This window comes from Cherax quadricarinatus, chromosome 12, assembly GCF_038502225.1.
Source record: "Cherax quadricarinatus isolate ZL_2023a chromosome 12, ASM3850222v1, whole genome shotgun sequence".
NCBI lineage: Eukaryota > Metazoa > Arthropoda > Malacostraca > Decapoda > Parastacidae > Cherax > Cherax quadricarinatus.
The window spans coordinates 22,134,415-22,160,958 of NC_091303.1; the positions used below are offsets into that span (position 1 = coordinate 22,134,415).

The window sequence follows — 26,544 nt, forward strand, 5'->3', positions numbered from 1 at the left end:
GTCTCAGATCTGAGGCCCGGCTTCCTTCCTTGGCTGACAGAATAAGATACATAAACGCCTGCAAAGTGGCCACGATTCTGCACAGGCAGCAAGGTACCCCACTAAGGAGACGGATATTGACAACCATGGCACAAGATCCCACACTCTTCACGGACTACTCCTGGATTCGTTCGTTTTGTGCTGCTGGGCGAAAGCTGCTGCCTATGCAACTACTCCTTGAGAAGAGTTGTGACCTTCCTGTTGCTGGGTACCATCCACCACCTCCCTGGCGCCCAGATCCAGCCGATGTTTGCATCATGCAGCTACCCATCTCTAAGCGTCTCTGCAGTCAAAACACCCTCAGCAATCATGCTGAGACAAGCATGGCACTGGCAGAGGGAGGCACATGTGCAGTGTATTTCACAGATGGTTCTGTCGACCCTGACAGGAAGAGAGCAGCAGCTGGACTGTACCACAATGGTCACACACAAGGCTGGCGACTCCCTGACCACTGCACGATCCTTCAAGCTGAGCTGGTGGCGATTCAGCAGGCATTGTCACATGCCCTACGACATCGACTCCGACCTGTCATACATGTTGATTCCACCTCTGCAATCAATGCCCTCTCCCATCCTCAACCACAGGACAATGTTCACCTCATCACATCGATCCTGAGCATAATGACAGCCTTAGAAGTTCAGGGTAACAGATCGACATTGAACTGGATCCCCAGCCATGCTGGCATCCGGGGAAATGAGGCGGCAGATGATGCAGCCAAGGCAGCAACAGACTATCCACATGTTGGGATTACTGTCCCAATCAGCCTACGACAGACCAAACTGGTGGCTGCCAGAACCATGAAACTTATGGGGGAGGTCTTAGGTGATACCCCATCTCAACAGTGGTACCGAGCAGCGACTCAGGGAGAACCCCCTCCATATGATAGAAGCTGGTCCAGAGCGCAGTGTACCGCCATCCATCGGCTTCGTTTGGGCTTTCCCACAGCCAAGATGATGGTAGACAAGGCTGAGGAAGAGATGTGCCAGTACTGTCAGCACGTTGTCCAGCGGCCCCTAACACACTATCTTCTGGAGTGCGAAGTTACTGAGACACTCCGCAGGCAACTAGGAGTGATATTCCCTCCCGAAGAGGAACCAGAGATGACTGCGGCCACACTAGTGTACCATGGAGTCAACGAACCAGACAAGCTGTTACCTGTGATAACGACATATCCTCCTCCTCGCTAGTGTCCATAGTTTAGGAGTACATACGGTGTTGTCGCTTATGAGATGCACCAGTTGAACTGACCAGAAGAGTGCTTGAACAGCATATGTCGCATCATTGTAGAAACCTTTCTCCCTCGGGAGCCAGAGACGGGTCATCGCAAGATTGAGACCCGTGCCAGGACTACGGTCTTGGCGAACATTATACATACACCTGTATTGTTTGTAATGGCTTGATAAAGCTCCTGGAGAGCGAAACGTTGCCACAATAAAAAATCACATTAGTTGCATTTGTGTCCTTTTACTTTACAAAGTATATGTGGGGGAAACAGCCAGAACTCTGGACATTAGGATAGCAGAACACAAAAATGCTTGCAGAAATGATGACCGCAAAAACGCATGTGTTCAACATAGAGACGATGTTGGACACCTCATGAAATTCAACGAAGCTAAACTAGTTATTAAAGAAGACGACTTAAGACGGAGAAAATGCATTGAAGCTGCACTAATTTCTGTCAGTAACACTATAAAGCAAAAATCCGGTAGTTACAGTATTTCAAAATTACTAATCAAGAGGATATTACCCATCCTGGGAACTGTGTTACTTGATGCCAGCAGGTCCCTCTCTAGCCTCACCTCTGCAAGAATGGTATATAATACCGACAAGATGAAATTAAGACACATGTGCAACATCTGGGTATCTTTATTGTAGACGTTTCGCCATCCAGTGGCTTTATCAATACAAATTCTAGGACATAACTTGAAGACAGTAGAACTATGTACAGAAGATGAGGTAATCAGTCCCTCAACCTAGGAGTAGGTGCGAAGAGCACCATAGTCGTGGAGATTCTGAAATCTCCACGACTATGGTGCTCTTCGCACCTACTCCTAGGTTGAGGGACTGATTACCTCATCTTCTGTACATAGTTCTACTGTCTTCAAGTTATGTCCTAGAATTTGTATTGATAAAGCCACTGGATGGCGAAACGTCTACAATAAAGATACCCAGATGTTGCACATGTGTCTTAATTTCACCTAGCCTCACCTCCTTAGTTCCATTACTAATACTACCACCTCTACCCATGCGTCACCTCACCTGACTCCTGCCACTACATATATATATATATATATATATATATATATATATATATATATATATATATATATATATATATATATATATATATATATATATATATATATATATATATATATATATATATATATATATATATATATATATATATATATATATATATATATATATTTATATATGTTGTTAGGTAAGACACATATGCAACAGTTAGGTATCTTTATTTCGAAACGTTTCGAAAAGTTGATAGAAGCAGAAGAGACTTGAAGACTTGGGACTTAAAGTTTTGAGGTGGTCAGTCCCTCAGTCTGGAGAAGAGCATTGTTTCATAGTCTGAAACAATATATGTTTTCTTAGAATTCTTTGTATTAGGACTGAAGAAGCCACTCGTGGCGAAACGTTTCCTTTAATAAATGTCCTGAACTGTACATAAGTGTCTTTTTCCACACTTTCATCTCTCTTGAACGAGTGGCAGTCGTTCATTAGTTTTTTTTTCTAAAACATTGACATGGCTCGTGTGAAGCTACAGCTATATCTATTCTATCAGACTGTTGGTTGCGAGACAATATCGATGGAGAGCTAAAAAGACTGTTGCTAGCTTAGTACAAATTGGTAAAGCATCGGAATTACCTGGTAATAACTCAGTACAGGATAGTACAAATTCACTACAGGCTGATAAAAGCTCATTACAAGCTAGTGTTAGCTCAGAACAAATAGGTTAAGGTAAGACACTTGTGCAACATCTAGTTATCTTTATTGTAGACGTTTCGCCATCCAGTGGCTTCATCAATACAGATTCTTGGACATAATAAGAAAACAGAAGAACTATATACAGAAGATGAGGTAATCAGTCCCTCAGCCTTGGAGGTGGTGTTTACAGCACCGTGGTTGTAGAGATTCTCTACAACCATGTCCAAGAATCTGTATTGATAAAGCTACTGGATGGCGAAACGTCTACAATAAAGATATCCAGATGTTGCACATGTGTCTTAACTTTCATCTTGTCGGTATTGTATACCTGTCTTTCACAAACGGGTTAAGGCTCAGTACAGTCTGGTGTGAGCTTAGATCGGGCTGGTGTAAGCTAAGTACAGATATCTAAAGTCTCTGAACAATACTGACTACTGAAGGTTCATGACAGGCAGGTAAACTTTACAGGCTATCTGAGGCTCAGTGCGGGCTTGTGAAAGCTCAGTAAAGAATGGTGCAGCTGAAGGCTCAAAACAGGCTGGTGGAGGCTTAGTATTGGGTTGTGCATGTTTAGTACAGGCTGGAGTGCGCAGTAGCGACGGCTCTGGTGACTGGACAGAAGGTTTTGGCTGCGACGTCGTAGATGCTCCCCGACTCCTTGAAGACTGGCTCCAGGTGACTCAGCTTATTCCACATGTGAATCATGTAAGAATCTGAGAAAACCTGTAACAGGAGGTGATTATAACAATGTTAACGAACTGCAAGAAATAATCTAATACAAGAAAATCTCTGGATGCATATACTATGTCATTCATAAAAAGAAAGACATATCTCGGACACCCACTGTAGATATTTTCAAGTTGCAGATATATGACATCATATTAACTACATGTGACGTTACGTTCCCCTGCATCCTAACCGAACCTGACAGTACAGAGGCTGAATCTAGAGAAGTTGCCTTCTGATACATCTCTCCAACTAGACTACAATCTGCCTAGGACTCGTATGTGAGTGGAATGACTAGAAATGTACTGACACTGCCTTTACTAGTGCTGACGCAGTTGTATTCGTCATCCAACTCGGTGTACTGAGAGATCTGTTACACGTAAGGGAAATTTAGTTACAGTTTGTTACAATTTATCATCTTACTGGGACATTTTTTCATGTTTCGGTTCTGATTTTTCCTCATACTTTATTAAAATGTTGCAAATGCTAAGAAGAAACCTTTGAACCTCTCACTATGCAAATTGTCGAAGGCAGATCTTCCCTTAAAAGGACCAAGATAGTGTTTACACAGGATCCTTGAAAGATAAGGCCGAGGTAACATATATCTTTGAAGATCATAACGTAATTCAGCTCTCAGGGCTTGTAAATAGTCATGAATTATTAAATGTATTTCTTATCACACGGACTCTGAGATCTCTCCAATACTTAAGGTTTAAATAAAAATAAACTCTAATATCAATATATTAAATATGTTTATCTAAAGTTTTATTCTAAATAAACAAGTTAGTCATCTAATACTATGACATCATCGGACATATAATGGGACACATGGAACATCGAAATTGTGGGGCACAAAGGAGTTATTGATACATATTACTTAACAAACCACATATCTGATCCCTTGGCTTTGTGGGGTATGAGAATAGATATACCAAGAGAGCTGCTGTGTTGGAGTGGGATGATACCTGGCAGACTGTGGCAGCTAGTACAACCACGTGACAGAAATGCTGGTCGTAAAAATCAGCCGAATGTAAACTCTGTGACTGGTGCAGCGTAGGGCCTGATACACGAATGGACCACGGTTCGAGTCCCCGTCCATTCTTCCGCTTATTCATCGACAGTTGTTTATTATGATTTTTCTATGGCCTGAGAGGTAGAAGAAAAGATGTACCAGGAAAGTTCTGGAGGGGGGAGAGGGGGGCTTGTAAGATGAGATGGTGGTAGCTGGTACAGTCATGTCACAGACGCTGTAATGTAATGACTGTCAACGAATAAAGGGAAGAATGTTCGGGGACACGCATGGACCAGGGTTGGAGTCCCCATTCATTCTTCTGTTGATTCACAGACAGTCGTTCATGACGACCTATTTGGGGTTTATAAATTTATTTATTTGTAAGGACATATTAATAAAGAGAAAATGTATTTTACGGAAAATATAACATTTTGCGCATCCTACTCCGACTGTTCCTCGTGCAGTCACAAGTCATGGCATTAATCAGTATTTTGTTTATAAGGAACGAGAGAGCTGCTGGGAAACAGGAACAGGACAGGGTGTCCTGTTTCTGTGTTTGCGAAAATAGGAATGTTGGTTGCTCATTTTCATACGTTAGTTCTGCTAGGAGATCATATGATGACTTTTCCCATGGAAGCTGATCTCTAGCCAGAAGTTATAGGGAAGGGGGATATGGAGGCCTTTATAAGCTCAGGGAAAGTAGCTCAAAGAGGACATTGAGAAAAGTTTTGGTCAGATTCAGAGCTGGGACTCTATGTGAGGATTCGGTGGCCAGACTCTCTTAGGAAGATAGTTGAGGCCCCTGTGTGAGGTCTTAGGACCTGTGGCTAGCAGCTTTGGTCTCCTGGGAGTGATCTACTAAGAATGCTATTTTGCTCTGTAAGTGTATTTTTAATTTCGTCAGTTTATTATATTCTCTTATTTCAATTATCAAATCCTTCCTCTTTCTCCAAGTGCATTGTTGTAATAAATAATTAAGTATTAATATATTATAATTGAACGTAATAATGTATTCACTTTCCCATCTTTAATTACATATTCTGAATAAATACTGATTTGTGTGTTTAGTTAAGTGGGAGTAAGGAGTCTAGAATAGTATGTAGTGAGGTGAGATGGTGTCTACCTGGAGTCTATCTGGAGGGCATTCCGGGGATCAACGCCCCCAGCGGCCCGGTCCACGACCAGGCCTCCCGGTGGATCAGGGCCTGATCAACGAGGCTGTTACTGTTGGCCGCAAGTAGTCCAACGTACGGTGTTGGATCAGCTCGGCGGATCCGGCACCGACTTTAGGTATCTGTCCAGCTCCCTCTTGAAGACAACCAGGGGACTATTGGTAATGCCCCTTATAGCTGGTGGGAGGCTGTTGAAGAGTCTTGGGCCCCGGGCACTTACTGTGTTTTCTCTTAGTGTACTAGTGGCGCCACTACTTTTCACTGGGGGTATGTTGCATCGCCTACCAAGTCTTTTGCTTTCGTAGGGAGTGATTTCTGTGTGCAGATTAGGAACCAGTCCTTCCAGAATTTTCCAGGTGTAGATTATATCTCTCTCGCCTGCGCTCCAGTGAGTACAAGTGAAGTGCTTCCAGGCGCTCCCAGTAGTTAAGGTGTTTGATGGAACTTATACGTGCAGTAAAGGTTCTCTGTACATTCTCCAGATCTGCAATTTCACCTGCCTTGAATGGGGATGTTAATGTACAGCAGTATTCCATCCTGGATAGTACAAGTGATTTAAAAAGGATCATCGTTGGCTTAGCATCTCTTGTCTTGAATGTTCTCATTATTCATCCTATCAGTTTCCTCGCAGATGTGATAGTGGCATTGTTGTGGTGTTTGAAGGTGAGATCTTCGGACATTACCACACCCAGGTCCTTCGCATTACTTTTCCGCTCTTTTGTGTAATTAGAGTTTGTAGTATACTCAGTCCTAGCCAGGGCCGGATTACCGCATAGGCAAACTAGGCATTTGCCTAGGGCCCCGCGCATTTGGGGGCCCCACGGTCCAAGGGGTTCAGGGGCTCATCCAAGACTGCGCACATGGTGCAAGTGCAAAGGGGTCCCTACCTAAAAAGTTCAAGTGTTTGGAGAGTAAAATTGATTTTTAAAAATTAATCAAAACAAAAATAAATAATGAAATAAAATAAAATAAAAATAAATAAACCTAACCATAGATGGCAACACTCAACACGCCTTTGTTTACATCAGAACAGCTGTGTTTTCCCGCTAATGGGTGAGTATGGGAGATTCCTCTCCAATTTTCTGTAGTAATTACACGTTATCTAGACTTGTACTGTGACAAATTAACTGAAGTGTTGTTGATAGACATTGATGTGTATGGATAAATGTTTGTTTTCGCCTCTAAATGTTAAGGGAGGTACCTGATAGGGTTACTTGACCAGTAAAGATGCATGGACCAGTAAAGACGCATTTTTGGTAAAAATACTATAAAGAAAAACCTAAAAACGCAAACTGACTTCCGTTTGTAGGTTTTAAAAGCACTTTGTCCTGCCTTTAAGTCTTTATCATTTCAATAACAGATCTCAATTGATTGATGTTCTACATCACTTCCGTCGCAAATGCTTAGTTTTCAAGTTGCGACGGAAGTGATGTAGAACATCAATTAATTTACTACATATTTCCCCAGAAACACATAAGCCACATCAGAAAATCGTTGGTTGGGTGAAACTGAAAATTGTCCCTGCATTCTTTAATTCTCATGTCCTTATCTATGGTGGTAGGCCATATATCATGCAAAACATAATGATTAGTTTAGTTATGAAAATGGTAATATAAATACCATTGTGCATTGTTCTTGGACTCAGTATGATTTCTGTTTAAGTAAATTGGAGATCAAGGAGGATGAATTAGTAAAATATTCGTAGCCCAAATCACTAACCTAATCTATGGTAAAAGTTCTGTATATGACTCCTTTCTGGTAACGTTTTGAATTTTTAGATGCGCAGCCAGAGGAAAGGGGGCTACAAGGGCCATATCCCCCAATTGACAGAAAAAAAAATTAATAATAATTAAAAAATTAATAATAATTGATAATGAAAAATTTGTATTTGCATGATTACAGACAGTGATACATCCTCATTATGGCATCTCGTGAACGTGATGTTGGACGTTCTTATGCGAGTGGGTCACAGAAAAGAAAGAAGAAAATTCAAGAAGAAGAACAGAAAAAGAAAGATGTAGGAAGCTGCAGAAAGATCACAGACATGCTCACGAAAACAGTTTCTGATGTTACCAGTACAGTTGAATCTGCAGATACGTCAAATCATACAGGAAGCCCTCCCTCCATTATTTCTCAGCCAGCATCTACTTCTTTTGTGTCTCCTCTCAATGTCTCAACGGACATTTCATCCACAGGATTTGTCTTAAAAGATCCTGCCTCATGGCCAAATGTAATCCCAGATTCTCTACGTAATGCTTTCATTGCAGAAAACTTCAGTCAAACTCTGAACATTGACTTTAGGAAATCAGCAAGGATTTATGATGATGGAAGTCGTCGTTGTTTAAAGTCATCTATGATTGCCGTGGCCAGAGCTACGACAATGCAAGTAACATGTCGGGTAAATATAATGGATTGCAAGCCCGTATCAAGCAAATCAACCCACTTGCTGAATATGTGCCCTGCTCAGCACATTCTCTTAATCTTGTTGGGTCATGTGCTGCGGAGTGTTGTGTCGCTGAAGTTTCATTTTTTGGACTTTTACAAGCACTCTTTAACTTTTTCTCTGCTTCAACGCATCGGTGGAGTATACTCAAGTTAACCATTCATGGAGATGTCATCAAATCATTATCAACAACAAGGTGGTCAGCGCAGCATGATGCAACACATGCTTTGAAAGACAGCTTTGCTGAAATACGTTCTGCTTTGATCCAAATAGCAGAGGATGAAGACCAGACAGCAACTACAAGAAGCGAAGCAGCCAGCTTAGCATCAAAATTGGAAGATTTTGAATTGGCCTTACTCTGTGTGCTTTGGGACTGTATACTGGAACGGTTAAATGCCACGAACAAGACACTTCAGAAAATTGAAATTGAAATGGCTACTTGTGCTAACCTCTATGCAGGCTTAGTGGAATTTGTAAGCTCACTTCGCAGTGATGAAGCTTTTGAAATGTTTGAAGAGAAAGCTAAACTGCTGGTGAAAGACTACAGTTACCGGGCTGATCATCAGCGGTCAAGGAAGAGGGAACGCAATTTTGCAGAGCCAGACAATGAAATTGTGTTGCTACCAAGGCAGAAATGTAAGACAGCTACATACTTCGTCATTCTGGATTCACTGATTGCAGAATTGGTGAAAAGAAAAGAAATCTACCAGAATCTCAATGACAAGTTTGGATTTCTGTTCAAAATTACTACTATGCCAGATGCAGAATTGAGAGAAGCTGCATTAAAGTTGCAACAACACCTTTCAGCAGATGTTCAGGACACATTGTTCAAGAAATAGTTCATTTTTCTGGGTATATGAATCAGATTAAAGCTCCACATGAAAAATGTGCGCCCTCAGCTGCTTTGAAACATTTAATAAATGCAGGTATCTCAGAAACCTTCCCTAATGTTGACATAGTGTATCGCCTTTACCTAACACTTCCAGCTACTAACTGTGAAGGAGAACGTTCATTTTCTGTTTTGAAAAGAGTGAAAAACCAGCTCCGTTCAACAATGAGCCAAGACAAATTGTGTAACCTAGCCTTGTTGACCATTGAGTCTGATCTAACAAGAAATATTGATTTTCAGAATATAATTGATGATTTTGCCAATATGAAATCCAGAAAAAAGTTTATTTAAGAAGTGCCTGTGAATATAAACAATTCTTTACTTTCTTGAGTTTATATGATTTGATAGTCTTATGCATGATGCAATGATAACAATAATGGTCAGTGATTTATAAAGGGAATAATAGTGCTGTATTGGTTATGCTGAATATAATAGGTACATGATGTCACTACTTTAATAGCCTAATCTAGTAATACTATGCTGTCTTGAGTTTATTCTCTTTAAAATGCATGATTTAACAAGATAGTTATAATGGCTGTTGGTAAATGGTTTTGGTTGTCTTGATGTACTTTCCCTATTAAATTTAATCTAAATAGCCAGAATGTATTTAATTAGACCTTAAACAGGCTCCCACCGAACCCCCCCCCCCACCCCCAAGCTGGAAGGGGTCGCTTCGCTTACCCGTAACTCAAAGGGGCCCCGCCAATCTGAATAGCCTAGGGCCCGGAGACTTCTTAATCCGGCCCTGGTCCTAGCTATAATTTCCTCCAGTTTTCCGTAACGGAGTAGTTGGAATTTGTCTTCATTGAACATCATATTGGTGTCTGTTGCCCATTGGAAAACTTGGTTTATATCTTCTCGGAGATTTGTCGTGTCCTCAATGGATGACACTCTCATGCAGATCCTAGTATCGTCTGCTAAGGATGATACAGTGCTATGGTTTACATCTCTGTCTTTGTCTGATATGAGAATGAGGAACGGGATAGGGGCGAGTACTGTGCCTTGTGGAACAGAGCCCTTCACTGTGGCAGCTTCCGATTTAACTCTGTTTACCACTACTCTGTGTGTACGATTGGTTAGAAAGTTGAAGATCCATCTGCCTACTTTGCCAGTTATCCCTTTAGCACGCGTTTTGTGCTCACGATCTCATTACTCATACCTCACATCTACTATGCTATGTTGAATGGCATGAAGAAAGTGACCTTTCCCGCCTGTGTTATGACAACTGGATATGAACCATCCCTCTCCCCCCTTTTTCAGTGCACATCAACCACTGGATCCCACAAGAGCAAGAAAGGGGTCACACACCGATAAAACAGGCCTAGTGTCTAATCGACATGTGCCTGGGACTAAATGGTAACTAACACTCACCTCGGTAAAGTTGATTGATCTCTTGGAAGGTAGGAACGCAAATTCCCATTTTCTGTATGGTATTGGATAAAAGGCCTTCGGGGAAAGAAGGCTCACCCCTCCACAGTGGTCTCCTGGAGTCAGACTGGGCTTCCCACACACCTCTTTCATCACTTGTGTGAACAACATAGGGCCATTCTTACCCCAGACATTGCCCTGGTCCAGGTGAAGTAAGCAAGTATCACACACTGTAATAAGCTCCAGGAAAGAGTGAAACAATGCGCCATTTTGAATAAAAATCATAGAGGAAAATGGAAGTTACAATGTGAATAACCCTTGAAAGATGTGACAGGCTCGTGATCAACGGAACTGGAGCTACTAACATAACTTGAACCTGATTACCTCCCCAAGGACTGAATGCCTTCAGTGAATTTAATGAAGTCATCACTTCCTCATAAAGATAATAACAATAATGTTATGCGACTGCAATGCTTACACTTTATTTAATAAGAAATACATAAAAAATTAGCAGAACTTCTAATACAAAATTGAAACGAGTACTGAAGGGAAATGCTAATGTGATCATACAATTTACAGCCAGTTCTACAAGTCGCACATATTTATATAGCAGGACAAAAATTCCAAAGTGCTTCATCCCTCTGAGACCAATTGTTATTAGTTTTGTGAGATCAGCATATGTAGAGTTTCAAAAAGATTAGTTAAGATATTGATGCCTACAGATCGGAAGATATATATTTTTATTCATATCAAGAAAATGTTGATGATACAGAAAAATTATAAGCCTTAAACATTGGTTTAGCACTTCAACCTCATTAAAAGCATTAAATATTGACAATTTCAGATTTTCAACGATGATGCAACTCTCTTGTTTACTAAACTACGTTACTGGAAATCAAATGTCCTGGGCCTCTACCCGGAGTGCTTCTACACTCTTTTTTACATTTTCCCTTTGTTTAAATATATATAAATAAATAAATATATATATATATATATATATATATATATATATATATATATATATATATATATATATATACATATATATATATATATATATATATATATATATATATATATATATATATATATATATATATATATATATATATATATATATATATGTCGTGCCGAATAGGCAGAACTTGCGATTTTGGCTTACATAGCAACGCTCATCTTGCCATATATATATATATATATATATATATATATATATATATATATATATATATATATATATATATATATATATGTCGTGCCGAATAGGCAGAACTTGCGATCTAGGCTTAAAAAGCAACGCTCATCTTGCCATATATATATATATATATATATATATATATATATATATATTACATATATATATATATATATATATATATATATATTTTTTTTATTTTTTTTTTATTATCACACCGGCCGATTCCCACCAAGGCAGGGTGGCCCGAAAAAGAAAAACTTTCACCATCATTCACTCCATCACTGTCTTGCCAGAAGGGTGCTTTACACTACAGTTTTTAAACTGCAACATTAACACCCCTCCTTCAGAGTGCAGGCACTGTACTTCCCATCTCCAGGACTCAAGTCCGGCCTGCCGGTTTCCCTGAATCCCTTCATAAATGTTACTTTGCTCACACTCCAACAGCACGTCAAGTATTAAAAACCATTTGTCTCCATTCACTCCTATCAAACACGCTCACGCATGCCTGCTGGAAGTCCAGGCCCCTCGCACACAAAACCTCCTTTACCCCCTCCCTCCAACCCTTCCTAGGCCGACCCCTACCCCGCCTTCCTTCCACTACAGACTGACACACTCTTGAAGTCATTCTGTTTCGCTCCATTCTCTCTACATGTCCGAACCACCTCAACAACCCTTCCTCAGCCCTCTGGACAACAGTTTTGGTAATCCCGCACCTCCTCCTAACTTCCAAACTACGAATTCTCTGCATTATATTCACACCACACATTGCCCTCAGACATGACATCTCCACTGCCTCCAGCCTTCTCCTCGCTGCAACATTCATCACCCACGCTTCACACCCATATAAGAGCGTTGGTAAAACTATACTCTCATACATTCCCCTCTTTGCCTCCAAGGACAAAGTTCTTTGTCTCCACAGACTCCTAAGTGCACCACTCACTCTTTTTCCCTCATCAATTCTATGATTCACCTCATCTTTCATAGACCCATCCGCTGACACGTCCACTCCCAAATATCTGAATACGTTCACCTCCTCCATACTCTCTCCCTCCAATCTGATATTCAATCTTTCATCACCTAATCTTTTTGTTATCCTCATAACCTTACTCTTTCCTGTATTCACCTTTAATTTTCTTCTTTTGCACACCCTACCAAATTCATCCACCAATCTCTGCAACTTCTCTTCAGAATCTCCCAAGAGCACAGTGTCATCAGCAAAGAGCAGCTGTGACAACTCCCACTTTGTGTGTGATTCTTTATCTTTTAACTCCACGCCTCTTGCCAAGACCCTCGCATTTACTTCTCTTACAACCCCATCTATAAATATATTAAACAACCATGGTGACATCACACATCCTTGTCTAAGGCCTACTTTTACTGGGAAAAAATTTCCCTCTTTCCTACATACTCTAACTTGAGCCTCACTATCCTCGTAAAAACTCTTCACTGCTTTCAGTAACCTACCTCCTACACCATACACTTGCAACATCTGCCACATTGCCCCCCCTATCCACCCTGTCATACGCCTTTTCCAAATCCATAAATGCCACAAAGACCTCTTTAGCCTTATCTAAATACTGTTCACTTATATGTTTCACTGTAAACACCTGGTCCACACACCCCCTACCTTTCCTAAAGCCTCCTTGTTCATCTGCTATCCTATTCTCTGTCTTACTCTTAATTCTTTCAATTATAACTCTACCATACACTTTACCAGGTACACTCAACAGACTTATCCCCCTATAATTTTTGCACTCTCTTTTATCCCCTTTGCCTTTATACAAAGGAACTATGCATGCTCTCTGCCAATCCCTAGGTACCTTACCCTCTTCCATACATTTATTAAATAATTGCACCAACCACTCCAAAACTATATCCCCACCTGCTTTTAACATTTCTATCTTTATCCCATCAATCCCGGCTGCCTTACCCCCTTTCATTTTACCTACTGCCTCACGAACTTCCCCCACACTCACAACTGGCTCTTCCTCACTCCGACAAGATGTTATTCTTCCTTGCCCTATACACGAAATCACAGATTCCCTATCTTCATCAACATTTAACAATTCCTCAAAATATTCCCTCCATCTTCCCAATACCTCTAACTCTCCATTTAATAACTCTCCTCTCCTATTTTTAACTGACAAATCCATTTGTTCTCTAGGCTTTCTTAACTTGTTAATCTCACTCCAAAACTTTTTCTTATTTTCAACAAAATTTGTTGATAACATCTCACCCACTCTCTCATTTGCTCTCTTTTTACATTGCTTCACCACTCTCTTAACCTCTCTCTTTTATTATATATATATATATATATATATATATATATATATATATATATATATATATATATATATATATATATATATATATATATATATATATATATATATATATATATATATATATATATATATATATATATATATATATATATATATATATATATATATATGTCGTAATATATAACTTGCGATCTTGGCTTATAGCAACGCTCATCTATATATATATATATATATATATATATATATATATATATATATATATATATATATATATATATATATATATGTCGTGCCGAATAGGCAGAACTTGCGATCTAGGCTTAAAAAGCAACGCTCATCTTGCCATATAAGACAAGTGAAAATTTGTGTATGCAATAATTTCGCCAAAATCATTCTGAACCTAACGAAAAAAATATATTTGATTGTGTTTGTTTAGTATTAAATTATTGTAAACAAATCTAAAATATATTTAGTTGGGTTAGGCTAAAATAAATTGCGCTTGTTATAATAAGGTTAGGTAAGTTTTCTAAGTTCCTTTTGGTGCAAAATTATAAAATTTTACATCAACATTAATGAAAAAAATATATCTTTAAGCGTATCAAAGAAAGTTTTAGAAAGGACTTAATTTTAAATGAGTTCTTGCTAATTGACCACTTTTACATATTCGGCACGACATATATATATATATATATATATATATATATATATATATATATATATATATATATATATATATATATATATATATATATATATATATATATATATATATATATATATATATATATACAACAAATCACATTCAACCATCAGTACGATCTTGGCGAATCAAGGAAGCTGTTGTAGCGAAAGGTTCAAGCATGTTTTCGAAACGGAGACCACAAATAGTATGTATATATATATACATATATATATATATATATATATATATAGATATATATATATATATATATATATATATATATATATATATATATATATATATATATATATATATATATATATATATATATATATATATATATATATATAAGTAGTGAAGTTTTCTACAGGGGGGTGTATCCGGTTTAGGGCCTTCCACTGAGCGAGGAATTTCCGGTTTAGGCCTTCCACTGGGCGGTGTATCCGGTCTAGGACCAGCGGCTGGAGGGTCACCTTTTCACACCTAGGTGTTACTTCCGGTTTTGACCATGACCTCGCCCTCGAGACTACCTCACCCTTGACCCCCCCAACCAATACCCCCGCCCACGACCCCCTTCGCGACCCCGCCGTCGCGCCGCGCGCCCACCCGCGCGCCCGCCCGCCGCCCGCCCGCGCGCCCGTCCGCGCGCCCCGCCCGCGCGCCTTCTGCTGCGCCTTCTGCAGCGTCGTCCGGATCGCCCCCGCGCCCCGATTTTTTTCCGATTTTTTTCGAATTTTTTTTGAATTTAATTTTCTTGTGCTCTCCATCTCCTCGGATCAAGTTTTTTTTTGGATTCCCCCCCCTATGGGAGGTTTCGAAATTTTTTTGATCTCCTTGGATTGCCCCTCCCACTTTCACCCCCAACCCCAAAAATTTCTCGAAATCAAAGTCTCCAATTCCTCGGATCAAACTCTTCTCGAAATCAAAGTCTCCATCTCCTTGGATCAAGGGTTTTGAATTTCTCCATCTCCTCGGATCAAATTTTTGAGGTTCCCCCTCTCACTTTCACCCCCATCCCAAAATTTCTCGAAATCAAAGTCTCCATCTCCTCGAATCAAGTTTTTTGGATCCTCCCTATGGGGTTTTCGAAATTCTCCATCTCCTTGGATCAAGGTTTTTTGGATTATCCCTCCTTCCACCCCACCCCCCAATCCCAAAAATTTCTCAATATTACCAAGTTTTTTGGATTCCCCCCTCTGGGGGTTTTTTCGAAATTCTCCATCTCCTTGGATCAAGGTTTTCTGGATTGTCCGTCCTTCCACCCCTCCCAACCCCAAAAATTTCTCAATATTACAAGTTTTTGCATTCCCCCCTATGGGGGTTTTCGAAATTCTCCATCTCCTTGGATCAAATTTTTAAGGTTCCCCCCTCCCACTTTCACCCCCCCCAACCCCAAAATTTCTCGATAATACAAGTTTTGGATTCCCCCCTATGGGGGTTTCGAAATTCTTATGATCTCCTCGGATCAAGTTTTTCTCGAAATCAAAGTCTCCATCTCCTTGGATCAAATTTTTGGATTACCCCTCTCACTTTCACTCCCACCCCAAAATTTCTCGATAATACCAAGACTCCATCTCCTTGGATCAAGGTTTTTTGGATTCCCCCCTCTGGGGGTAAGCATTCAAATGAACTCCTCCTATGGGGCATGGTGCTCTCTCTTACTACAGGTCTAAACAAGTGTGACGTCATTATTCCTCTCATTAATGTGTTTACTCGACGGTCAGTGACGTCACGCGATGACCCCCACACACACAGGCTGAATCTTGTCGACCCTTTTAGTTCAATAAAGTTAATAAGGGGACATAGTAGTGACGTCACACACACAGGTTGAATCATGACGACCCTTTTAGTTCATTAAAGTTAATAAGGGGATATAGTACCTACATCATAGGGAAAACATTTTCACTCTTAACCCAGGTTAATCCAAATAATTTCACATTTTTTTTCGTTAATACCCACAACAATCCAACAATTTCTTTACAACACAAGTCTAGACATTTTTCTCGTTTAACTATTTCATCTCAGGTCACTCCCCCACGAAGTAACCTCCTCCCCACCCTCCCGAACCCTCACACTCCAACCAACACCTCACAATTTTCACTCATAACCCCCAATTTTTCTCGTTTTAACCCTTTTAGTTCATTAAAGTTAATAAGGGGACACAGTACATCAGAAAGTCACCACAACACTTATAACCACTTTTCGATAAATTCACTAGTCACAATTTTACATATTACGAAGTTAATACGCACACACACCTCACTTTGAACACCTTCAAAACACTCTCATAAATCATTTGAATACTCACAAAAATACCTTTATACATTTCCAAACAACACTGAAATACTCCAAAAACATCATTCGAACACCCCCAAATCACCTCTGAATACTCCCAGAACACCTTCATAAGTACTCTTGCACATCATTTGAACACCTTCATAAGTACTCTCATAATCATTTGTACACCTTCAAAAAACACCTTTGAATACTCACATAAACACCCTTGAACACCTTCAAAACACCTTCAAAGCACTCTCATAATCATTTGAACACACTCAAAACACCTTTGAATAACCTCAAAACACCTTTGAACACCTTCAAAACACCCTTGAACACCTTCAAAAAAAACAACATTTGAACACACTCAAAACACCTTTGAACATTTTCAATCAACACCGAAACACTCTCATAAACATTTGAATGCACACATAAAACACCCTTGAACACCTTCAAAACACCTTTGAATATCTTTTTTAAACTAATTTCATCACAACCCACTTATATCATCTTTTTTCGGTAACTCTAATTCGACTACACTACCCTCATCAATTACCAACAAATTTTACTCGTTTTAACTAATGTCAGTCATCACTGTAACCAAGATTTTCACAAAAAAAAACTCTATGACACCTAACACACACGCACACACACACACCCCACAACACCCACAATTTTTCTCGTTTTAACTAATTTCATCAGAAAGTCACAACAACAACATCCACAACCCACAATTTTTTCTCGTTTTAACCCTTTTAGTTCATTAAAGTTAATAAGGGGACACAGTACATCAGAAAAAGTCCCAACAACAACCCACTTATAACATCTTTTTTCGGTATCTCTAGTTCGACAACAACACCCACAACCCACAACACCCACAACCCACAACACCCACATCCCACAACACCCACAACCCACAACACCCCCACAACACACAATTTTTCTCGTTTTAACTAATTTCATCAGAAAAAGTCACAACACCCACAACCCACTTCACCCACACCCCACAACACCCCACATCACCCACATCCCACAATTTTTTTTCTCGTTTTAACCCTTTTAGTTCATTAAAGTTAATAAGGGGACACACTACATCAGAAAAAGTCACAAAAACAACCCACTTATATCATCTTTTTCGGTATCTCTAATTCGACTACATTACCCACAACCCTCATCAATTACCAATTTATTCACATTTTTTTCCCCTTCTTTTTACTACTAAAATTCTAATAAAATCCTCTCCATACCCATCTCCTTGTATCCACATAAATTAATATTATACTCGCATCAACTACCCAACTATTGCGACATGTTTTCAACACCCCTCCATTCTTTTTCCAATATATCATAACTTTTCAATTCTATAATTTCTTTTTAAAATATTCACACATTACCTTTATATTCAGTAAAATCTTCCCCATATTTCTAATTACAACCCTCCCCATACCCCTCTCCATCTCACCCGCATTTCTTCACATCCACTCACCCATCTCTCAACACACCTCTTCTGAACACACACAAAAAAATCACATTTCACATCCACAAATGCATCTCAAATCCACTAAAATCACTGTAACCAAGATATTCACAAAACTCTATGACCACCTAACACACACACACACACACACACACACACACACACACACGCACCTAACCTAACCTAACCTAACCTAACCTAACCTAGCCTAACCTAACCGAACCTATCCTAACCTTACCTAACTTATCCTAACCTAACCTAACTTATCCTAACCTAGCCTAACCTAACCGAACCTATCCTAACCTTACCTAACTTATCCTAACCTAACCTAACTTATCCTAACCTAACCTAACCGAACCTAGCCTAACCTAACCCTACCTAACTTATCCTAACCTAACCTAACCTAACCTAGCTTAACCTAACCTAACTTAACCTAACCTAACCTAACCTAACCGAACCTACCCTAACCTAACATAACCTAACCTAGCCTAACCTAACCTAACCTAACTTAACCTAACCTAACCTAACCTAACCTAACATAGCCTAACCTAACTTAACCTAACCTAACCTAACCTACCCTAACCTAACTTATCCTAACCTAACCTAACCTATCTTAACCTAACCTAACCTAACCTAGCCGAACCTATCCTAACCGTTCCTAACTTAACTAACTTAACCTAACCTTTACCTAACCTTTACCTAACTTAACCTAACCTAACCTAACCTTTACCTAACCTTTACCTAACCTAATCTAACCTTGCCTAACCATTACCTAACCTAACCTAACCTATCTTAACCTAACCCAACCTAACCTAGCCGAACCTATCCTAACCTAACCTAAAATATATTGGAACACTTCCAAAATACATTAGAGTACTCCAGAATTACTTTGAACGACTCCATTTTTGGATATTTCCAAATTAGTTTTGAAAACTTTATCGTAAAATCGAACATTATTTTCTTGTTGGTAAACACACTCAATGGTAGAAATATTTACTCGATTTCCGAATAGAAACACTTTCCTCGCTCTGAGAGACTCATTGTGGGTCACCCCTTCCCCCCAACACCACTGGGTAATGCGGTTCACACCCAAGGTAGATTTAACACCTGCGTCAACTCAGGACAGACACGCCATGAAATGCGGGTAACATCCAAGGTAGAAAATCATCTCTTTCCAGACCAGACTGTCCATGAAATAACCTAACCTAACCTAATTCCTAACCTAACCTAACCTCACCTAACCGAACCTAACCTAACTCCATCAATCACCTCTATCCTAACCTAACCTAACCTAACCTAACCCAACCTAACTCCATCAAACACCTCTATCCTAACCTAACCTAACCTAACCTAACCTAACCTAACTCCATCAAACACCTCGAATACTACCTAACTTAACCTAACCTAACCTTACCTAACCTACCGAACCTAACCTAACCTAACCTAACCTATCCTAACCTGTCCTAACCTAACCTAACCTATCCTAACCTAACCTAACCTAACCTAACCTAACTTATCCTAAGCTAACCTAACCTAACTTATCCTAACCTAACCTAACCTAACTTATCCTAACCTAACCTAACCTAAAATAACGAACCTAACCTAACTTATCCTAATCTAATCTAACCTAACCTAACTTATCCTAACCTAACCTAACTTATCCTAACCTAACCTAACCTAACCTAAAATAACCTAACCTAACTTATCCTAACCTACTCACTTTACTTTGAACACCTTCAAAACACTCTCATACATCATTTGAGACCCCCTTTTCTCAATATCTCTCATCCACAACCTTTATCATCTCACTACAGAACAACCCCAAGATTACTTCGAACACTCTCATAAAGCATTTGAGTACTCACATAAACACTTTTGAACATTTCCAAACAACACTGAAGCACTTCCAAAATATCATTTTGATTACTCCCAAATAAGATTTGACAGCTCTAATTTATCTACACTTACACATTTCATTAAATTACATCTCATCCCCCCAAACTCCTCCCTCATTCTCCAGACTTTACAACATTAGCACAAAAAAAAAACTAACTCATACACTTATGGCATGAGACATTACCATATCTAACACACTGACTAACTTTGAACCAACTCTGAACACCACTGATCTTCTTCAAAAAATGCTCTGCACATCATTTGAACACCTTCAAAAAAACACCATCAAACACCTCCGAATACTCCCAAAAAACACTACTGATTACTACCAAATCACCACTGAATACTACCAATCACCGTCAAAATCACCAGAAACTAAGTTTAACATCACCATCTAACATCCTTTTTATAGAAATCCCCTCAAATCACTATAACCAAGAACTCCCTCCCCATTTGGCGCATAAAAAAAAAGCATGAACACAAACCTAATACGCAAACACTTAGTACATGATCACCATCAACTGAAAACATATCTTGTACACACACATAATATAAGACAATCACCAACTACAATCACCCATGTTCACTTACCTCAAAATCACTAATATCACAGAAAACAATCATTTTTATAAACATTTCACACACACAAAAAAAAAAAAAAAAAAAAAAAAAAAAAAAAAAAAAAAAAATTTGACAATATCTAAGCGCACTCACCTCACTACCACCAACACACGATGTCTCACCTCACAGGACCGACGAGCTCACCTCCAGTGACGTCACACTCCCATTGTGTTACTTGGTGGTTGGTAACATCACACCTAACCCCCCCCCCCCCTTGTTTCAACCTGTTGTACCCTACATTATCTAAGAACACTATATCCAAGACGATTACCAGATTTTATGATCCCCAACACCAAGATCACAGAAAACACACATTTTTATAATTATTCACACAAAAATCACGATCACCAATTCCATATCATGTTTACCGTCATCTATCAACACTAATCACCAAGATCACCAAAAAATCTAAGATCATGCATCTCAAAACTACTATGATCACTGAAAACACTTATTTTTTAAACATTCGCACAAAAATAAGACATACACAAAAATACCACAACACTTCCACCAACATCTATAACATAACATGAGCACTATAACATATCACTATCACAAAAAAAAAAATAATACACAGACACCCACATATTATACATTTCAATTGCAAATTTAAGACATGAGACATACACACCAAATCTAAGACATTCACCTCCAACTAAGACATACACATCACCCCTAAAACTTCCTTCCTTATTCATTCCGTATATCTCCTAGAGCTGTTTTAACCCCGACGGATCCATCACGACGTAGGAGCCAGAGTGTAGTAGGTGGTGTTGGAGTGGTGATGGTTCCTCTGGCTCCTACGTCGTGATGGATCCGTCGGGGTTAAAACAGCTCTAGGAGATATACGGAATGAATAAGGAAGGAAGTTTTAGGGGTGATGTGTATGTCTTAGTTGGAGGTGAATGTCTTAGATTTGGTGTGTATGTCTCATGTCTTAAATTTGCAATTGAAATGTATAATATGTGGGTGTCTGTGTATTATTTTTTTTTTTGTGATAGTGATATGTTATAGTGCTCATGTTATGTTATAGATGTTGGTGGAAGTGTTGTGGTATTTTTGTGTATGTCTTATTTTTGTGCGAATGTTTAAAAAATAAGTGTTTTCAGTGATCATAGTAGTTTTGAGATGCATGATCTTAGATTTTTTGGTGATCTTGGTGATTAGTGTTGATAGATGACGGTAAACATGATATGGAATTGGTGATCGTGATTTTTGTGTGAATAATTATAAAAATGTGTGTTTTCTGTGATCTTGGTGTTGGGGATCATAAAATCTGGTAATCGTCTTGGATATAGTGTTCTTAGATAATGTAGGGTACAACAGGTTGAAACAAGGGGGGGGGGGGTTAGGTGTGATGTTACCAACCACCAAGTAACACAATGGGAGTGTGACGTCACTGGAGGTGAGCTCGTCGGTCCTGTGAGGTGAGACATCGTGTGTTGGTGGTAGTGAGGTGAGTGCGCTTAGATATTGTCAAATATGATTTTTTTTTTTTTTTTTTTTGTGTGAAATGTTTATAAAAATGATTGTTTTCTGTGATATTAGTGATTTTGAGGTAAGTGAACATGGGTGATTGTAGTTGGTGATTGTCTTATATTATGTGTGTGTACAAGATATGTTTTCAGTTGATGGTGATCATGTACTAAGTGTTTGCGTATTAGGTTTGTGTTCATGCTTTTTTTTTATGCGCCAAATGGGGAGGGAGTTCTTGGTTATAGTGATTTGAGGGGATTTCTATAAAAAGGATGTTAGATGGTGATGTTAAACTTAGTTTCTGGTGATTTTGACGGTGATTGGTAGTATTCAGTGGTGATTTGGTAGTAATCAGTATTGTTTTTTGGGAGTATTCGGAGGTGTTTGATGGTGTTTTTTTGAAGGTGTTCAAATGATGTGCAGAGCATTTTTTGAAGAAGATCAGTGGTGTTCAGAGTTGGTTCAAAGTTAGTCAGTGTGTTAGATATGGTAATGTCTCATGCCATAAGTGTATGAGTTAGTTTTTTTTTTTGTGCTAATGTTGTAAAGTCTGGAGAATGAGGGAGGAGTTGGGGGGGATGAGATGTAATTTAATGAAATGTGTAAGTGTAGATAAATTAGAGCTGTCAAATCTTATTTGGGAGTAATCAAAATGATATTTTGGAAGTGCTTCAGTGTTGTTTGGAAATGTTCAAAAGTGTTTATGTGAGTACTCAAATGCTTTATGAGAGTGTTCGAAGTAATCTTGGGGTTGTTCTGTAGTGAGATGATAAAGGTTGTGGATGAGAGATATTGAGAAAAGGGGGTCTCAAATGATGTATGAGAGTGTTTTGAAGGTGTTCAAAGTAAAGTGAGTAGGTTAGGATAAGTTAGGTTAGGTTATTTTAGGTTAGGTTAGGTTAGGTTAGGATAAGTTAGGTTAGGTTAGGATAAGTTAGGTTAGGTTAGATTAGATTAGGATAAGTTAGGTTAGGTTCGTTATTTTAGGTTAGGTTAGGTTAGGTTAGGATAAGTTAGGTTAGGTTAGGTTAGGATAAGTTAGGTTAGGTTAGCTTAGGATAAGTTAGGTTAGGTTAGGTTAGGTTAGGTTAGGATAGGTTAGGTTAGGTTAGGACAGGTTAGGATAGGTTAGGTTAGGTTAGGTTAGGTTCGGTAGGTTAGGTAAGGTTAGGTTAGGTTAAGTTAGGTAGTATTCGAGGTGTTTGATGGAGTTAGGTTAGGTTAGGTTAGGTTAGGTTAGGTTAGGATAGAGGTGTTTGATGGAGTTAGGTTGGGTTAGGTTAGGTTAGGATAGAGGTGATTGATGGAGTTAGGTTAGGTTCGGTTAGGTGAGGTTAGGTTAGGTTAGGAATTAGGTTAGGTTACCCGCATTTCATGGCGTCTGTCTGTCCTGAGTTGACGCAGGTGTTCATGATTATCTTAAATCTACCTTGGGTGTGAACCGCATTACCCAGTGGTGTTGGGGGGAAGGGGTGACCCACAATGAGTCTCTCAGAGCGAGGAAAGTGTTTCTATTCGGAAATCGAGTAAATATTTCTACCATTGATTGTGTTTACCAACAAGAAAATAATGTTCGATTTTACGATAAAGTTTTCAAAACTAATTTGGAAATATCCAAAAATGGAGTCGTTCAAAGTAATTCTGGAGTACTCTAATGTATTTTGGAAGTGTTCCAATATATTTTAGGTTAGGTTAGGATAGGTTCGGCTAGGTTAGGTTGGGTTAGGTTAAGATAGGTTAGGTTAGGTTAGGTAATGGTTAGGCAAGGTTAGATTAGGTTAGGTAAAGGTTAGGTAAAGGTTAGGTTAGGTTAGGTTAAGTTAGGTAAAGGTTAGGTAAAGGTTAGGTTAAGTTAGTTAAGTTAGGAACGGTTAGGATAGGTTCGGCTAGGTTAGGTTAGGTTAGGTTAAGATAGGTTAGGTTAGGTTAGGATAAGTTAGGTTAGGGTAGGTTAGGTTAGGTTAGGTTAGGTTAGGTTAAGTTAGGTTAGGCTATGTTAGGTTAGGTTAGGTTAGGTTAGGTTAAGTTAGGTTAGGTTAGGTTAGGCTAGGTTAGGTTATGTTAGGTTAGGGTAGGTTCGGTTAGGTTAGGTTAGGTTAGGTTAAGTTAGGTTAGGTTAAGCTAGGTTAGGTTAGGTTAGGTTAGGATAAGTTAGGTAGGGTTAGGTTAGGCTAGGTTCGGTTAGGTTAGGTTAGGATAAGTTAGGTTAGGTTAGGATAAGTTAGGTAAGGTTAGGATAGGTTCGGTTAGGTTAGGCTAGGTTAGGATAAGTTAGGTTAGGTTAGGATAAGTTAGGTAAGGTTAGGATAGGTTCGGTTAGGTTAGGCTAGGTTAGGTTAGGTTAGGTTAGGTTAGGTTAGGTGCGTGTGTGTGTGTGTGTGTGTGTGTGTGTGTGTGTGTGTGTGTGTGTTAGGTGGTCATAGAGTTTTGTGAATATCTTGGTTACAGTGATTTTAGTGGATTTGAGATGCATTTGTGGATGTGAAATGTGATTTTTTTGTGTGTGTTCAGAAGAGGTGTGTTGGGAGATGGGTGAGTGGATGTGAAGAAATGCGGGTGAGATGGAGAGGGGTATGGGGAGGGTTGTAATTAGAAATATGGGGAAGATTTTACTGAATATAAAGGTAATGTGTGAATATTTTAAAAAGAAATTATAGAATTGAAAAGTTATGATATATTGGAAAAAGAATGGAGGGGTGTTGAAAACATGTCGCAATAGTTGGGTAGTTGATGCGAGTATAATATTAATATATGTGGATACAATGAGATGGGTATGGAGAGGATTTTATTAGAATTTTAGTAGTAAAAAGAAGGGGAAAAAAATGTGAATAAATTGGTAATTGATGAGGGTTGTGGGTAATGTAGTCGAATTAGAGATACCGAAAAAGATGATATAAGTGGGTTGTTTTTGTGACTTTTTCTGATGTAGTGTGTCCCCTTATTAACTTTAATGAACTAAAAGGGTTAAAACGAGAAAAAAAATTGTGGGATGTGGGTGATGTGGGGTGTTGTGGGGTGTGGGTGAAGTGGGTTGTGGGTGTTGTGACTTTTTCTGATGAAATTAGTTAAAACGAGAAAAATTGTGTGTTGTGGGGGTGTTGTGGGTTGTGGGTGTTGTGGGATGTGGGTGTTGTGGGTTGTGGGTGTTGTGGGTTGTGGGTGTTGTTGTCGAACTAGAGATACCGAAAAAAGATGTTATAAGTGGGTTGTTGTTGGGACTTTTTCTGATGTACTGTGTCCCCTTATTAACTTTAATGAACTAAAAGGGTTAAAACGAGAAAAAATTGTGGGTTGTGGATGTTGTTGTTGTGACTTTCTGATGAAATTAGTTAAAACGAGAAAAATTGTGGGTGTTGTGGGGTGTGTGTGTGTGCGTGTGTGTTAGGTGTCATAGAGTTTTTTTTTTGTGAAAATCTTGGTTACAGTGATGACTGACATTAGTTAAAACGAGTAAAATTTGTTGGTAATTGATGAGGGTAGTGTAGTCGAATTAGAGTTACCGAAAAAAGATGATATAAGTGGGTTGTGATGAAATTAGTTTAAAAAAGATATTCAAAGGTGTTTTGAAGGTGTTCAAGGGTGTTTTATGTGTGTATTCAAATGTTTATGAGAGTGTTTCGGTGTTGATTGAAAATGTTCAAAGGTGTTTTGAGTGTGTTCAAATGTTGTTTTTTTTGAAGGTGTTCAAGGGTGTTTTGAAGGTGTTCAAAGGTGTTTTGAGGTTATTCAAAGGTGTTTTGAGTGTGTTCAAATGATTATGAGAGTGCTTTGAAGGTGTTTTGAAGGTGTTCAAGGGTGTTTATGTGAGTATTCAAAGGTGTTTTTTGAAGGTGTACAAATGATTATGAGAGTACTTATGAAGGTGTTCAAATGATGTGCAAGAGTACTTATGAAGGTGTTCTGGGAGTATTCAGAGGTGATTTGGGGGTGTTCGAATGATGTTTTTGGAGTATTTCAGTGTTGTTTGGAAATGTATAAAGGTATTTTTGTGAGTATTCAAATGATTTATGAGAGTGTTTTGAAGGTGTTCAAAGTGA

At 38.9% G+C, this 26,544-nt stretch overlaps 1 protein-coding gene across 1 annotated transcript in view; it reads right to left on the reverse strand.

The window, feature by feature from the left end:
• Positions 1-3,152: 3,152 nt before the first annotated feature.
• LOC128686573 (lactosylceramide 4-alpha-galactosyltransferase-like) overlaps positions 3,153-26,544 on the reverse strand; it is a 49,117-nt gene continuing 25,725 nt past the window's right edge. Inside the window, exons 6-8 of the mRNA XM_070084363.1 lie at positions 10,536-10,825; positions 4,022-4,081; positions 3,153-3,708 (exon numbers count right to left, since the gene is read on the reverse strand). Of these exons, the coding sequence (XP_069940464.1) occupies positions 3,556-3,708; positions 4,022-4,081; positions 10,536-10,825 (503 nt within the window). The 3' untranslated portion in view covers positions 3,153-3,555. The remainder of the gene's footprint in view (positions 3,709-4,021; positions 4,082-10,535; positions 10,826-26,544) is intronic.